Here is a 17,477-nt window from a genome sequence, read left to right on the forward strand (position 1 = left end):
GATAAAAGGATTACAAGTTCAAGGCCAGCCAGGGTTACATAGCGAATTGCAGGCCACAGGGTTGCATAGTGAGATTGTCTAAAAAAAAAAAAGTAGGGCTCAGGACATAGCTCAGTGGCACAAGTTTTGCCTAGGATGTGCAAATCCCAGCACTATATACATATAAACAAACATACATAAATAAATATAATTTAAATACTTGTTTTTTAAAAAAAGAGGGAGGCAGAGTCAGGTGGATTGCTGTGAGTTCGAGGCCAGCCTGGTCTACAAAGTAAGTCCAGGACAGTCAAGGCTACACAGAGAGATTCCATCTCAAAAACAAAACCAAGTAAGAAACAAAGTGGAGAGAAAATAGGTCTGTAGCTCAGCAGAAAAGTACTTAGCTAGCAAAAAAAAAAAAATATGAGAGAGACAGTGACAAGAGACAGAGAGAAAACAGGAACTATTCTCTTCCTAATGCCAAGAGGCACATAGAGCTCTGCAAACTGTCCACCAGAAGGAGAAAAGAGAAGTGATTCAAGTGTTTTTCCTTCCCTATCTGCTTTAGTCGTGACATCAATTGCACACGCAGAAGCAGCACCAATCACAATGGCATACAGCAAACACACTGCTTTTTATGAACAAAATCAGAAACGTACATAGCCAGGCTAAAACAATAGTCCTGCCATGTGAAACAATCCATTTAAATGCGCTTTTGATTATATATTGGTAAAACTTCACTTCTACACTAGTTACAGTAAAAACATCAGCAAATCTTTTCCAAATCCTCTGGACATAGCTATTCAATTCCAAACAACCAGACAACATGTAACTATGTCCATATAATCAGTTCAAAATTGGGATAGTTTATCCTTGTTCATATCAGGAAAAGAAGTCTTTGCGAAAAATCAGTGTGATCGAGAATGGGGAAATAGAAGGACCCAGAGGGTCCTAGAACCTACAAGAAGAACACTATGATGGATGGATCTGGGCCCAGGGGTCCTGCTCAAACTATAGCACCAACCAAGGATAATATGTGCAATGAGCATCAAACCCCCTACCCAGATCTAGCCAAGGGTCAGGACATTCTCCACAGTTGAGTGGAGAGTAGAGACTGATTTTCACATGAACTCTGGTGCCCCATATTTGACCACGTCCCCTGCATGGGGAGGCCTGGTGGCACTCAGAGGAAGGATAGCAGGCTACCAAGAAGAGACTTGATACCCTATGAGCATATACAGGGGGAGGAGGTCCCCCTCAGTCATAGTCATAGGGGAGGGGAGTAAGGGGAAAATGGGAGGGAGAGAGGAATGTGAGGATAAAAGGGATGGGATAACACTTGAGATGTAATATGAATGAATTAATAAAAAAACATAAATAAAAAATTTTAATTAAAAAAAAATCAGTGTGATCTATTACATACTTGAACTCACAAAATGAGGAAATCAATTTTCTGACAATTCTGGACAACAGAGGAACATGTTTGTGAAACCAGAAACACAACACCTACTCTGTAATAGCACATATTCTAAATAAATATTGGTATTTTTCTTGCCATATTACCTCAATAAATTAAGTATGCAAGTTTTTTGTTTTGTTTCTTGGTCTTGTAGTGTAGCCCAGGTCAGCCTCAAACTCTTTTTTTTAAAGATTTATTTATTATGTATACAGTATGCATCATATCCCAGTATAGATGGTTGTGAGCCACCATGTGGTTCCTGGGAATCGAACTCAGGACCTCTGGAAGAGCAGTCAGTACTCTTAACCGCTGAGCCATCTCTCCAAGCCCCCAGCCTCAAACTCTTAATGCTCCTGACTTGGCCTCATGAGCTGGGAATCAAGCATATATCACCACATCTAGAAGTAAATAGTATCACATCAAGTCAACCTACAGACTGCGACCACGGAATAAAAGAATCACTGGGCGTGGTGGCGCAGGCCTGTAATCCCCAACACTCAGGGAGGCAGAGGCAGGCGGAGCTCTGTGAGTTCCAGGCCAGCTTGGTCTACAAAGTGAGTCCAGGACAGCCAGGACAACACAAAGAAACCCTGTCTCAAAAAACAAAAAAGAAAAAAAGAAGGAAGGTGGGTAGGAAGGAAGGAAAATAATCATGGTTGTCAGAATGGTAGTTTAAACTGAAATACTCTAGTCAGGATTTACCAGCTACCTGCCTCATTCTTATTTTCACCTAAGTCCTAGGAAATATCCCTAATTCTTTTTAAGGATTTATTTATTTACTATGTATACAATGTTCTTCCTGCACATGTACCTGCCTGCCAGAAGAAGGCATCAGATCACATTATAAATGGCTGTGAGCTACCATGTGGTTGCTGGGAATTGAACTCAGGACCTCTGGAAGAGCAGTGTGCTTAACCTCTGAGCCATCTCTCCAGCCTGAAATACCCCTACTTAATAACAAAACATTGGCATCTACTGTCCCATCACTTGGCATATAGAAGCAAGAGAAACAGGAGTCCAAAGATAGCTTGGGCTACGTGAGACACTGTCTAAAAACAAACAAACAAACAAAACACCCTAGCAGGATGGCCCTGATGGTAAGGATGCCTGCCACCAAGCCTGATGACCTGAATTCAATCTCTAGTCTTCTAAGTTGTCCGCTGACCTCCATACACAAGCTGTTGCATACAGGTCCCCACATACCATACACATGTACAAAAAAATGAATGAAATGTAAAAAAAAAAAAAAAAACACATTTCTGACAGGATATTAATTAAAGCAGAATGTTTTGTTTTGTTTTGTTAAAGAATGCTGGGCATTGTAGCACAGGCCTTTAATTCCAGCACTCAGGAGGCAGAGGCAGGTGGATCTCTGTGACAGCCTAGGTGTCACACAGAGACTCTGTCTCCAAAAAAAAAAAAAAAAGCAGCATGGTCACCTGCAATCCTAGTAAGTCAAAGATCACTGGCAAATTCAAAGCTAGCTTGATCCAAATAGCAAGTTCCAGGCCAGGCAAGGCTTCATACACAAAGGCTATCTCAAAAGACAAAAGAGGAGATTAGAAAGATGGAGCACTACTTGCGGGGCCAAATTCAGTTCCCAGCACGAATGGCATGAAGTTCACAACCTCTGATAACCCCAGCTCCTGGCCATCAGGCACACTCTCCGGGTTTCAAAGTATGCGCACACACATATAAAACTATTCCAAGCATGACAATTCATGCCCTTAATCTCAGCACCTAGTAGGAAAAGGCAGGCAGATCTCCATGAGTTCAAGACCAGCCTGGTCTCTATACAGTGAATTCCAGGACAGCCAAGGCTATATAGTAAGAGACTCTGACTTTAAAAAGAATTTTTTTTTTTCCGAGACAAGGTTTCTCTGTGTAGCCTTGACTGTCCTGGACTCACTTTGTAGACCAGGCTGGCCTTGAGCTCATAGAGATCCACCTGCCCCTGCCTCCCTGTGTGCTGGAATTACAGGCATGCACCACCATACCCAGATTCAAAAACAATTTTTAAGAGCAAAAATACATGGAAAACCTGGATTGTGTCTTTAGCAGAAATGAGTAAAGGGGATTTTAGGAGAAAACACCAAAGTATTATTTTCATCTATTAAGGGCTGTATTAGCTTAGATACAATTTACTTCCCTAGCTGCAAAATATGAGTGTACTTTCCATTCCTTGTAATGTCAAAATTTTTAACTGTTTGACAAGCAAATTTGAATATAGTATATAGATTTTAAAAATCAGTTTTGTTTTTTGGTTCTTTGAGACAGAGTTTCACTGTGTAGTCCTAGCTGTCCTAGAATTCCTCTATAGACCAGGTTGGCCTTGAACTCACAGAGACCTGCCTCCCAAGTGTTGGGATTAAAGGCATATGCCACCACCATCTAGTAAATTTTTTTTCAGAGACAGCAGCCTTCTGCATTAAGCAAAAAAGATGGTAAGCTATCCTTCAGAAAAAAAATAGTGTTTAGCACTCACTTGGGGTCACAAATCAAGATCCAAGACTAGCTAGGAAATTTCTATTACATTACCAATACGAGGAGAGAAATTTGGAGAAAAAATGCAAAGATTGCTTGAGGGGACATTGGAAAGACTTCTGGCTTTAAAAATTATTATTCATAGCGCATATTACCTAGCACTAGGAGAGGCAGAGGCAGGTGGATTTCTATGAGTTTGAGGCCAGCCAAAGCTATATAGGAAACCTTGTCTTGAAAAAATTATCATCATCATCATCATCATCATCATCATCATCATCATCATTATTATGTATTGCCAACAATTTGTTTGATGCCACACCGAATTGCCAATATTTTTTTAAGACTCAATACTCAATCAGACTTAAAAACTGATTTGAGGCTCAACAAAGAAACACAAAGAGAGGAAGGCCAGACTTGCTGCCACACGCAAATCATGCCTACCTACTTTTGTATCTTTTAAATGCGGGGTTACATTATCATTAACCCTCATACATTACCTGTGTTTATCATTCCTTTTTTTTTTTTTAACATGTAGCCTTTTTGTGGGTTAACAGTTCTATACGACTATCCTTCAAGACTTCTTTTGTTATTTGAATTTTTTTCAAGGCGCCAGTCAACACTCCACCACTGAACTACCTCCTCAGACCTTCTTCTTCTCCCCACCCCCTTTTTTGGTTATTAGAGAGGGTTTCTCTGTGTAGACCAGGCTGGCCTCAAACTCACAGCTGCCTCTGCCTCCCTGAGTGCTGGGATTACAGGTGTGAGCCACCATACCCAGCTTCTTCCCCCCCCTTTTGAAATCTTGAAAGGTGAGGCTGTTACAGAGATGTGGGTGTACAGTGGGATCTTACCTGTATTTTTTGGGCCTGGACTATTCTTCCATTCCCCTGTTCCTACAGAATCCTATGTCCTTTTCCAGACCCAGCTCAAATGCTTCTTTCCATACACCTCCTGGTCAAAATATGTTACTGAGATTTTAAGCGACTGGGTGATTGTGTGTTTCTTTCCTACTTCATTGCAGGACACTCAAGTACAACAGCAAAACCTTCATGTGATTACCAGAGATGCAAGAAACTTTGAAACTATAAAACTAAAATCTCTGTTCAAAAAAAAAAAATCTTTCTTTAAAAGGGATGGAAGAAACAACCTAAATTGTCTATCCAATTAGTAGGGCTGCTAGAACCCACATAGCCAAATTCGACTCAACTGGTTGTAAACTCTTCTGAATCCAGGAACCGTCTTAATTTGACACTGCCCCATTACTCACCCGTCAGTATCAATTCAGTGTTCTCACACTGGCTCAATACAAAGCCGTATTACTAAATAATGAGGCTATAATTAAAACAAAGTTCAGATCCTAGGAAAATATTGGCTTGTAAAAGCGTCAGTGTTGTCTGTGTTTAAAATAATCTCAGCAACTACAACAAAGTGTCAAAATGCAACCCAGCGTGTGGGAGGCACTGAATTCAATCCCCAGTCCTGGGAAGAGGGAGAGGGAGGGGGAGGGGGAAGAAAGGGACAGAGGAAGAGCCTCAGAAAGGCGTTGCAGGGTGCGACAGGGATGGCTGTAACTTTACTGGTAATGGAGCACAAAGAACAAAAAGAAGGGGTGATGAGTCTCCGTTTAGCTTATGATCCCAGAGAGTGACAAGAAGCCAAATATCCGGCTTCGAAAAATATTTAGTCAGCGATGGTGGTCTTCGGACCCTCATTTGCTAAAGTGGAAAGAGATGCCACTAAGCAAAGATCCCAGCCCATAAGAAGTCCAGTGCGGGGTTCAGACCTTCTCGTGTCCGCAATTAACTAGCACAGGCCACAGATGATCGGGATACTCTCTCCAGGACAGTACAACAAAGTCAGGACCCAGCCTTTCTCTGTCTTGGTTGGGAGGAAAAAACCTAAGTGTGGTTAAATATGTGAGTTGTTAAGGAGTTTGGAGACTGCCCCAGCTTAGAGTGGGTGACCTTCTCTCCATTCTAGACAGAACAGACTAAAAGACAAAACGGCCCCTCCACTGAAGTCGCTGACGGGAATCCGCTGTGGGACTCACCTGGGTTTCCAGGGCTGGAGTTCGAGCTCCGCAGCTCCGCAAGGCAGCAGAGATCGATCCGTACGCAGCCTCCGTGCTCACACACACTGAAGAGTCTAGGCGCCAGCGGCGGCAGCTCCTCCCTCGACGGCTTTCCCAACCCCAGCCTCCCCAACCCGCAGATTTTGCACCGCCCTCCTCCTCGGCCCCCACTTCCGGGTGATGCCAGGGCCCGGAAGCTGGGCCGACTGGGGAAATGGTCCACGTCACGTGAAAGGGAGCGCGCGCTCGGCCCTCTGGGCGCCCCCTGCTGTCTACCTACAGCCTTGGCGGAGATAGGCTAAGTGTTTGTGGTTCCTCTAGGCTCCCAACCCCAGTGCCTAAAGCAAACTCAACAAAAGGGGCGGGGGGAACTACTTCAACAGTGAGGATTTGCCATAAACCATCACTGTTTGTCTTTGCCCCGCATAAATTACCATAGACCTGGCAAACTGTGTTTACCTAATAAATTAACTCCAGACGGGGAAAAAATCAGAACCATGGACTTGCCGTCATCCCTCTGATGAAAAATGACATGGTGGTTTGGCATGGTGGCTTGTACCTATAATCCCAGTACTAGAAAAGACCAGGCAAAAAAAGATGGCGAATTGGAACCAGCCTGGGGCTACATAGTGAATTCCTAGTTCTCCAGGCTGGCTAAGAGCGCTGATTTCAGAGAGCTCCTGGCTACTCGCAGCCAGCTCTTAACTCCAGTCCCAGGGAGTCGATGCCCTCTTCTGGCCTTCTGGGGCACTGCGTATGTGTGGTGCACAGCTGTACATGGAAATAAAACACCCATACACACAGATAATAGACTGCTGCTGTAAACTATCCTCTTACCCCACATACACGATGTGGTGTACACACACACACACAAATACACAGACTTTCTCAAATAAAATAACTACCATAATACAGTGGGGTTGGAGGTAAAGCTCAGTGGCTGGCAATTGCTTGAGTTTAATCCCCTGCAGGTAAAAATTCTTTTTTTTTTTTTTTTTTTTTGGTTTTTCGAGACAGGGTTTCTCTGTGTAGCCTTGGCTGTCCTAGACTCGCTTTGTAGTCCAGGCTGGCCTCGAACTCACAGCGATCCGCCTGCCTCTGCCTCCTGAGTGCTAGGATTAAAGGCGTGCGCCACCACGCCCGGCTCAGGTAAAAATTCTTACCACCAAACCTGCTGGCCTGAGCTCCATCCCTCGTGGAGGGAGAGAACTCCCACAAATCGTTCTCTTGTCTTCACACCTGGGCTATGGTACATACAGCACACCCACAAATACACAGAATACAATGAATAAATGATTTTAAACAATTATGGGGGTTGGAGTAATGGTTAAGAGCACTTAGAACTTTAATTCCAGCACTCGGGAGGCAGAGGCAGGCGGATCTCTTGTGAGTTCGAGGCCAGCCCCGTCTACAAAGTCCAGGACAGCCAGGTCTACACAGAGAAACCCTATCTCGAAAACCCAAACCAAACTAAATCAAAAAGAGCACATCCTGTTCTTGTAGAGGACCCAAGTTCGGTTCCCAGCATGCAGTGGGTAGGTCACAACTGCCTGTAACTCCAGCTCCAGGGGACCCAACAGTCTTCTGAACTCTGAGGCCACCTACGCCCACATGTGCACCTACGTCACACATATACACGTACTTTTTAATTTTTTAAAAAGAAACTAAGGTAACTTTTAAGTGAGTTCCCAAATATCAGCAAACTGAGTTACAGGTGCAAAATGGTTGGTATTAAATTAAGAGAATATCACTATTCACATAGTTTGTCCATTTGGCCTCTTGGTACACATTTTCCCCTCAATACAATTACCGTGGAACTAAAAAATAAAAATGAAATTGCTCAGTAATAGGAACCAGGAACCAAGCTTTAGAGAAGAATAGCAAGTCAGCTACCTCTTTAGTTAATGTAAGACACTGGCTTATCCGTCGCACACCACCTCACTCTACAGTGTACTTAGCATGAACTTTACCTGCCTCCTCTCTACTCCCCATGAATATTCAAGCATATTAACATTTTTTTTCATGATTACCATGTTGAATGAACTTTCCTAAGACAATGTTTTAGGAAGTTCTCAGGTTGCTGGCAGTTCAGCAAATACTAACCACCTCCAGATCGCTTCAATGTGGCATCAATATATCCTTAATGAAGTCACCAGGGTAAGAAGACATCTGGGGTTGAGGAGAAGGACGTGCAGGTTAAGAGTACTCCCCAAGCCGGGCGGTGGTGGCGCACGCCTTTAATCCCAGCACTCGGGAGGCAGAGGCAGGCGGATCGCTGTGAGTTCAAGGCCAGCCTGGTCTACAAAGTTAGTCCAGGACAGGCAAGGCTACACAGAGAAACCTTGTCTCGGAAAAAAAAAAAAAAAAGAGTACTCCCCAAAAGGGCTCACACCTGCCTGTAACTAACTCCAGCTCCAAAGGATCCCACACCCTATCCTGGCCTCCACTGACACCTCCACAAAGTGGTATATGTAGAGAGCAGCACCTGTAGCTTCAAAATACCAGTATTTTGTTGATAAGTTGAATGAATTTAAATCTCTGAAAATACACTACAATCTCATTTCAGAGTAAGGTTTAAAATAGTACTTATGACATCCATTTTAATCTAATATCTCATATTCCCTCAAAGGATTTTAAAGAATTGGCAATGCTTCTCTTTCAAGTCTTCAGCAAGAGAAATATATAATAGAAAATTTAATTTACTGACCTAACTCCAGGTAATAACAACATTCAAAGTAATGTGTTGGAGGTTAAACTGGGGACATTTTCTTTTCTTTTCTTTGTTGTTTGTTTTTGTTGTTCTTCTTCAAGACAGGGTTTCTCTGTGTAGCCTTGGCTGCCCTGGACTCACTTTGTAGACCAGGCTGGCCTCGAACTCGCAGTGATCCACCTGCCTCTGCCTCCCCAGTGCTGGGATTAAAGGTGTGTGCCGCCACCACCACCCAGTTGAGGACATTTTCTTGAAAAGGTAAAACTTGCCTGGCTGAGTTTAACAGTGTAACAAGGTTAGAATATTGTGGGGCAAAAATCAAATAACTACTGCATCATTTCTACTAGTGCTTACAGTAGTATTGAACTCATCCATCAAAGGAGGCCAAGATGCGTCAGCAGCGCACTTGCTGCCAGGACCTATGTGGTAAAGGAGAATCTAGTCCTATGAATTATCCTCTGACCTTCACATGTACACACACAGACACACACACACACACACACTACGTGTAAACAGCCACACAAAGCTGACAACTATCACTTACCTGCAACAAATCATAGTGAACATTACCTCATCATAAATGAGTGCTAGCTCTGAGGTCAAAAGATGGATATCTAGGATGTTAAAAGGTCTTTAAAAGTTATTTAATCACATCTCAGATTGATTTGTATTTGAATGGCTTAGTACTAGTTTGAACATTTCTACAGATCTCATAAAATATTCAAGTTTTTTGTTTTGTTTGTTTTTTGAGATAGGGTCTTAACTATGTATGGCCCAATTGGTCTGGTCATTGCAAACTGCCTTCCTGCCTCTGAGAACTGGGATTGATAGTGCATGCTACCACATCCAGCTTAAACTTTATCAAATACTGTTAATATAGAGGTATATTTTATGTATGAGTGCTCTACCTGCATGCACACTTAAATACCAGAAGATGGCATCAGATCACATTATAGTTGTGAGCCACCACGTGGGTGCTGGGAATTGAACTCAGGACCTCTGCAAGTGCAGACAGTACCTCTTAACCACTGAGCTGGCTCTCCAGCCCTAGAGGTACAAATCTTGAAAATGATTTCTAGTAAGCAGAATGTGGAGTTCCTATCATGTTCCGCTTAGTAGAACATAATAGCCATATACTAAACTCAGGACAATCTCCAAACCTAAACGACACAGAAAAACAATAGGAGGCCAAGAAGTATCAAATTTTTTCATTTTAAACCCATGATTAACAGACACTTGCTGGGTGTGGTGGTGTACACCTTTAATCCCAGCACTCGGGAGGCAGAGGCAGGCCAATCGCTGTGAGTTTGAGACCAGCCTGGTCTACAGAGTGAGTCCAGGACAGCCAAGGCTACAGAGAGAAGCCCTGTCTCGAAAAAACTAAAAAAAATAAATTAAAAAAAAAAGCAAAAACCAGATACTTATTTTTACAGCAACAGTTCATAACTAGGAAATGTGACATATCGTCCCTAAGGATTAAAGATTACGCTGAAAAATCGACCACCTCATTAAAATGAATATGTCATAGGGGCTAAGGAGCTGGGCTTTAGCAAACCTAGCTCACACAGGACCATTATTCTCTGAGGTTTGGTGACAGTCTAAATTCTCCAATCAGGAGAGGAAGTAAGCTAACGGCAATTCCAAATATGACCATGTGGTACAGGGTAGTAGGCGTAGCCTATATGGCCTAGTCTTGACCCCGTGGTCTCCTAAAACAGCTCTGTGGTTATTTATTCACTCCCTGTAATGTCAACTTCCTACAAAGTTGCTTTCCTGATCATAGATTTCTCTCATACCACTTCATAGAAAAAAAAAAATTAAAAGTCATCACACTTGGCTTCATTTACAAAAGAAAACAAAACCTAAAATGAAGGTTTCAAAGGTACTTTATTTTTTCTTCAATATGGCATATTTTAATGAATACATGATTCTTTAACCTAGCATCACTTATAAGTTGGTTTGGAAACATTTCCTTGATTATTGTAGCAGCTGGCATGACTACTGATCTCTCCATTCCTTTGGGGTGACTCTGCCAACAGGGGACAGGTTCCATTCTATTCCAATTTGTGTAGCTGTCTGTAAGAATTAAAAGGCTGTCAGTTATACATATTTAAACCACAGTGCATTCTCAAGCACGAAACTGTTTCTTCAAAATTACAAGCAAATTCTGTTCCTTAGGTTCATAAGAAACAGCAAGTCACCTGGGATATAATGCTTTACATAGAGATCAAAACTAATTGCTGTCCTAACTCACCAGAGCAGTACGCTTAACTCAATATTCTAGGTTGAGGGAAATGTTCTAAATCTGCACTGCCAGATATAGGAGTCACTGGCCACATCTGGCATTAAGTACTTGGGAAGTCTGACAGTGGTTGGGCACACCTTTAATCCCAGTACTTGGGAGGCAGAGGCAGGTGGATCTGTGAGTTCAAGGCCAGCCTGCTCTATAAAAGTGAGTCTAGGACAGCCAAGGCTACACGGAGAAACCCTGTCTCCAACCCACACATACAAAAAGCACTTAGAATATGGTTAGAAGAGTAAGGAAATGAATTTTGAAACTGTTCTTAATTTAAACTTATATTTTACTTTTTCTCTATCTCCAAAACATTGCCTCTGTCAAGTGCAACTACCTATGAGAAGTCATTTATTTTAATATCTGACTTCAAGGCTGAGGTATAGATCATTAAAGGTGCATGGATATGCTTAGATACACAAGACTAGGTTCAATCCTCAGCACTAAAATTAATGGTATATTTAATTTCAGGTGAGGGTTGAACTGTTATTTTTGTTTTACTAAGACAGGGTTCCGTGTGGCCCAAGGTGGCCTCAGACTTGATATGTAAACTGAAAAACAACCCTGAACTCTTGATCCTTCTGCCTCCCTAGTGTTGGGATTACAGGTGTGTGTGCCACCTCACTCAGCATCTGTATCACTTACACAAAATATAGTTATTAAAATTTCAAAATTCCCACTTTTAACCAGAAAATAGAAACCTAGAAAATTAGTTGCTAAACAGATGTAGAATCCTAAAATATGGAAAACAAGTTAGAAGTCATCAAGAAAATTCTATTCGGGGACTGGAGAGATGGCTCAGAGGTTAAGAGTACCACCTGCTCTTCCAAACGTCCTGAGTTCAATTCCCAGCAACCACATGGTGGCTCACAACTATCTATAATGAGATCTGGTGCCCTCTTCTGGCATACAGCCATACATGCAGGTGGAACACTATATACATAATAAATAAGTAAATCTTTTTATTTTATTTTTCAAGACAGGGTTTCTCTGTGTAGCCTTGGCTGTCCTGGACTCACTTTCGTAGAGCAGGCTGGCCTCAAATTCATAGTGATCCATCTGCCTCTGCCTCCCAAGTGCTGGGATTAAAGGCGTGTGCTACCATACCCAGCTAATAAATAATCTTTTTTTTTTCAGTGTAACTCCCATTTTATTTGTCCGAAGTATTTTTCTTCTGTCCTGTCTTTACATGGGCTTTGGTGGAGGTCGTGGTGCAGCACCAGCAGGTCTAAACCGTGGTGGGGGTGTTCCGTCCTTCCAGTCCTTCCAGGCCTCACAGGATGGATCCCTGACCACCTGGCTATGAATGGCACAGCTCATGCAAAGTAATGCAGCCTGACGTGGAGCTTGGGCAGCACATAAGCGTCAAAGACGCTGGCTTCGGGGATGTCCCTGACAGCAGCAACCTCTACAAAGTTCTGGATGACAAACTTCTTAATGGCACTGTCCTTGGGCACACACCGGCACAGTTTGTGCAGCGAATTGGCTGCACGTGGCCGCGGCCCTTTTTAGCACGGCCGTTGTTTCTCCTTTTTTTGGTCATCTTGGAGCCAAGACCCAAAAGAGGATCCGACCCCTCTAAATAATCTTTTTTTTTTTTTAATTTATACTTACGTTTTGGGGGTCTTGTTTTTTATTTTGAGACAACATCTGCTTTGTAGGCTAAGCAGGCCTTAAACTTGCTGTAGCTCTAGCTGCTCTTACTCTCTCAATCTGTCTCAACCTCCCAAGTGCTGGGATTGCAGGTGTATACTCCCAACCAGAATGCCTTGTGCCTCAGTTCTGATTACAGAATTCTAGAAAGAAATCTGATCACTGAAGTATATCCAGGAAGGTGACTCAAACTATGAAATTATAGAACAAAAACTGACCAATATATCTACAGATGTTTTAATCTTAATAAAGACACCACGCTAATGATTTTTTTAATTTGGGGGTGGTGATGCTGTAGATTGAATGCAGGGCCCAGTCCGTGTTAAGCATGTACTTTACAACCCAGGACAATAATCTTCCACTAGCTGATGGCTGTTCATATGGAAATACAATGGGTCAGAATTTTTGTACTGCTTGCTATTAACTGTAAAAACTATGAAGGGAAGCACATTTAACTCAACATTAGAATTGTATTGACTGTTGTAGAGATAAGGTCTCATTATGTACACTATGTAGCCAGGCTAACCTCACACATACAGCACCCTTGCCTAAGCCTCTAAGAGCTGGGATTGCAGGCATACACGCCCATGATTGGGCTCCACAAAAAAGATCCTTCTAACAGCTACACAATCCAGAAATGGGCTGCCTTGTGATCCAACAAGCAATTTGTTACTGGAATCATTAAGAATGGAAGATAGTTCCAGCACTTGGGAGGCAGAGGCAGGCAGATCACTGTGAGTTCAAGGCCAGCCTAATCTACAGAGTGAGTCCAGGACAGCCAAGGCTACACAGAGAAACCCTGTCTCAAAAAAAAAAAAAGAATAGAAGACAGATGGATGCTGAATGCAACACACATATTGGGTGGATGACCAGATGGTCTTTCAAATCCCTTAACTAGAAATTTAACATTTTCAATATAGAGACTAGACAAGAATAAAACATATCTAGATTTAAAAACCACTAAACCTGAGCATATAGCTCAATGGTAGAATATTTGCCTATCATGTAAGAGACCCTAAGTTCAACCCTAGTACTGCAAAAGAAGAAATACTCAACTAATAGTACTTACATATGTCCATGTAGAAATACAGAAGATGGCTCCCCCTGCCAATATAGCATTTCCATATTTGTCATGGAAATCAGGTGTCCTTTTCTGGTGGCTCTGCCTTGCCACCACTTGCTGAATGCTTCGAACTTTAAAAACAAAACAAAACACAGAAGTGTATGTAACAATTTTCAAAATAAACAGAACACAACTGCCAAACAGGAACAAAAGTTGGAGCTCTCCAGAGTCAGGCCAGGCAGATCTCTGTGAGTTCAAGGCCAGCCAAATTTAGTAAGTTCCAAACCAATCAGAGCTATATAGTGACACCCTGTCTCAAAAAAATGGCTGGAGGAAAAGAAAAACTGGAGGTGTATGTCAGTAATGGTTTATTGGACACCTATCATTGAGTTGAATACCTATGACTTCAATTTTCACTAAAATTTACTCAACACTACTTGACAACTTTAAATATACAGAGGAAAATAAATAAATTTTAAAATATCAGATTAATATACATCAAATGTTTGTCACTTTAAGATGATTCCTCCAAATTAGGGTATGCTAGATTTTAAGATAATCAGTAATGAATAAGGCTCGATTATATAAGAGCATATAGGCAGACAAGCATATTTGTAATCTCAGCACTTAGAAGGTGGAGGCAGGAGGATCAGGAGTCAGCCTAGGGTGCATGAGACCATGTCTCAAAAAATACAGCATATGAAAATGTGTAAGAAAGAGACTTTATCATCAGGTAATTTCTAGCCTAGAAGTGAATATTATACATGAAGATACAGATCACTGTAACACAAGAAAGTAAAAGTAACTGAGAACTTAGGCAAGTGGGGTTTGTTTACATATATGTAGAAAAATAGATTAAAATAGACAGAAAGCCAATCAAGGTTGGACAAAGAATAAGGTATATAGGCAGCTTAATAAGAAATAAAACTAGAGACTTGATACCCTATGATTATATAGAGGGGGAGGTAATCCCCCTCAGGAACAGTCATAGGGGAGGGGAATAAGGGGAAAATGGGAGGGAGGGAAGAATGGGAGGATACAAGGGATGGGATAACCATTGAGATGTAACAAGAATAAATTAATAAAGGAGAAAAAAATGTAAAAAAAAAAAAAGAAATAAAACTAGAAAAGAAGTGATAAATACTAAGAAAAGTTTTTTTTTCTTCCTTTCGCTAAACTAAGTGTCGTGTCATGTCTTTATTGTTTTAAGAGGTTCTGTTTGGTTTGGTTTGGGTTTTGGTTTTTCAAGACAGGGTTTCTCTGTGTAGCCCTGGCTGACCTGGGCTTGCTTTGTAGACCAGGTTGGCCTCCAACTCACAGAGATCCACCTCCCTCGGCCTCCCAAGTGCTGAGATTAAATGTGTGTACCACCACAACTGGCCTATTTTAAGGGCCTTTAAAGGCATTTGCAGATATAGTGGAAAAAGCAATGTTGATTCAAGCTGTGATGGCTCACACCTGTACTCTCAGGACTTTGAAGGTACTTGTACTCACAGCTAAGGTAGAGAATGACACTTGATTTTGATGCCAGGTTGGGCTACAGAATGAAATCATTGCAAAAAATAAAGACAAAATCACCTCCCCAAAGCCAGGCTAATGGTCTCTATATGATATAATCCTGATAATTACTTCACCATTATATTAGCTATGTTACTTAGCTTTCATTTTCACCTTTAACCTGTCACCCCTGAGAAATGTAGATTAATTGGTGTAGTAATTGCCTAATAATTCCTAGACTTGACCCTAACACTACAGAAACAAACACAATTAAGTCTATAAAGGTACTAAGTACTTATAATCCCAACATTTGGGAAATGGAGGCAAACGACCAGGAGTTGAAGACATCCTTGGCTACATACTAAGTTGGAGGCCAACCTAGTGTACTTCACACACACACACACACACACACACACACACACACACACACACACACGGAGGGAGGGAGGGAAGGGGAGGGAGGGAGGGAAGGGGAGGGAGGGAGGGAGAGAGAGAGAGAGAGAGAGAGAGAGAGAGAGAGAGAGAGAGAGAGAGAGAGCTACATCCAGAATAATCAAATTCCTGAACATCACATAATGTATTCTGCTCGAGAACACTTTAAAAAGGTGAGTATGTGAATGCCACACCAAAAAAAACCAGAAAAACAACAAAATAAATATTAAAAATCACCTTTTCCTCCAGTATACAAGTCCCTAAATCACTTACAGATCAAAGAAATTCAGATTAGCAAAAAGCTGCTGTTTCAACACTCTGATTTACCAAGTGGATTTCCTTAAGTCTTTCCTCTATACCAACCAAAAAAGTTTAGTGACCAGAAATTGGTTAATAATCTTATGAAATAGGTAGTATTTACTAACCTCTGTTTAACTGATGACAACGTGATGATTTCGCTTTATAACCTTGTTTTGTAAAACAGCTTAGTAAATACTACCTACTTCATAAGATTATTATGGGTGGGAAGGGGGACTCCCCTTTTCTGAGGAATAGGGAGGGAGGGTGGGGCTGGGAGGTGAGAAGGGATGGGGCTACGAACAGGATGGAAAGTGAATAATTAAATAAATTTTTTGAAAAAGAAAAACATGAGATCATTTTTTAAAGCTAAATCATTTGTCCAAAGTGAAAGAAATAATAAACACAGCTTGTGGCATATAAAACATCAGCTGGGGTTATATTTTTTTTTCAATTATTCCCAAAGTACCTCAGTGTTTAGAACACAATGTAATGCTCCTAATATCTCTGTAAAATAAAAATAAAATCATGGCTAGAGAAGCAAGCTAAGGGTAGCTTGTAAGGTCACCTCTAGTCACATTATTGAAGGTCACCTTCAAGGGAAAGCAATTATCAAAACGATTTTTTTCCTCTACAGTTCAGCGTATTCTCCATATATAATGCTAGCTTCAAATTTCCACATCACTTGCCTAACTTTTAAATAGGAAAAAGTGATCACGAGTGTATTCTCGACAGCTAATAGCCCGTTAATAATGTACAGATGACGTCTTCAAAGCCACCAGGTTACCACTTGGGGATTCTCCCTTGCTACATATGAATCCAGGTATGGTAGATCTACTGTGAGGGTAGATCAGTTCCTTTGTGTAGGGTACCTCGTAAATACACTCCCAAAGCTAAAATTTAGAACATCACTAAAGAATGAAGTGCCTTCCAAAGCGGTCTTCCTGGAAATCAGAGTCCCTGAAGAATGAGAATGCAGATCTAGGCTAGGAGCACAATGGCAGGATGATAACTGTCACGGCTACCACTGTCACGGCTAATTTCCAGTGACTTGAGACCACGCAGAACATCGTGCATCTAGGATAAAAGTGCAGGATGCTGGCGGGGGCGGTGGGGGGAAGGGCACAAGAGCACAAGGACAAACGGATCCCCGACTCCTGTAAAGGACTCACCCACATTATCTGCTCACCTTGGAGACGGCTTAGCGCATTTTTGGCTAAGGGCAGCATCGTGGAGAAGATGGAACCGTGGTGACTACAGCTGCTTCGTCGCTGCAAATTAGCTCCAGCTACCCTTGCAGAGTCCTGAAAAACAAAATGGCTTTCAGTGGAGACACCTAATGAGATTTGGTGAGATTTCGCGAGATTTGGGGATTGACCTATAGAAATTGTAATCCTGTTTCCTGCTACGAAAGAGAAAGGACTTTGGGAAATGTAGTTTCAAGCTTCGTGAGGGCCTTAGAATAGTATTTACTAAGTGGGAGGTAACTCTTTGAATGTTTAGGACTCTATAAAGGAGAGCTGAGACACTAACCTCACA

General features: G+C 41.8%; 2 protein-coding genes and 1 pseudogene across 6 annotated transcripts in view; all 3 read right to left on the reverse strand.

Moving 5' to 3' along the window:
* The window catches only part of ATP7A (ATPase copper transporting alpha), a 117,997-nt gene extending 111,892 nt beyond the window's left edge, over window positions 1-6,105 (reverse strand). For 3 of the 4 annotated variants that reach the window (XM_084789863.1, XM_084789860.1, XM_084789862.1), the window contains exon 1: window positions 5,973-6,104. The gene's annotated coding sequence lies outside the window, so the exon portion shown is untranslated. Of the gene's footprint in view, window positions 1-5,972 lie in introns of all 4 variants that reach the window. The other variant, XM_084789861.1, reaches the window with a different exon arrangement.
* Window positions 6,106-10,571: 4,466 nt separating this feature from the next.
* On the reverse strand, window positions 10,572-17,288 carry COX7B (cytochrome c oxidase subunit 7B). Its single transcript, XM_084790150.1, has 3 exons — window positions 17,128-17,288; window positions 13,719-13,843; window positions 10,572-10,779 (listed from the first exon to the last, which is right to left on the reverse strand). The coding sequence occupies exons 1-3, from the start codon at window positions 17,165-17,167 to the stop codon at window positions 10,702-10,704; spliced, it is 243 nt and encodes an 80-aa protein (XP_084646276.1). The 5' UTR covers window positions 17,168-17,288; the 3' UTR covers window positions 10,572-10,701.
* Window positions 10,787-13,703, reverse strand: LOC311602279 (small ribosomal subunit protein eS26-like; annotated as a pseudogene). Its single transcript has one exon. The product of its transcript is annotated as a small ribosomal subunit protein eS26-like (transcript).
* Window positions 17,289-17,477: the final 189 nt, after the last annotated feature.

This window comes from Acomys minous (assembly GCF_964271855.1).
Source record: "Acomys minous genome assembly, chromosome: 7".
NCBI classification, from domain to species: domain Eukaryota; kingdom Metazoa; phylum Chordata; class Mammalia; order Rodentia; family Muridae; genus Acomys; species Acomys minous.

Coding starts and splice junctions, on each gene's coding strand:
- COX7B (XM_084790150.1), bottom strand. CDS start 17,167: ATGCTGCCCTTAGCCAAAAATGCGCTAAGCCGTCTCCAAG. Junction 13,844..17,127: donor TGCGCTAAGCCGTCTCCAAG/GTGAGCAGATAA, acceptor TTGTTTTTAAAG/TTCGAAGCATTCAGCAAGTG. Junction 10,780..13,718: donor GTATTTCTACATGGACATAT/GTAAGTACTATT, acceptor TAATTCTTACAG/ACAGCTACACAAATTGGAAT.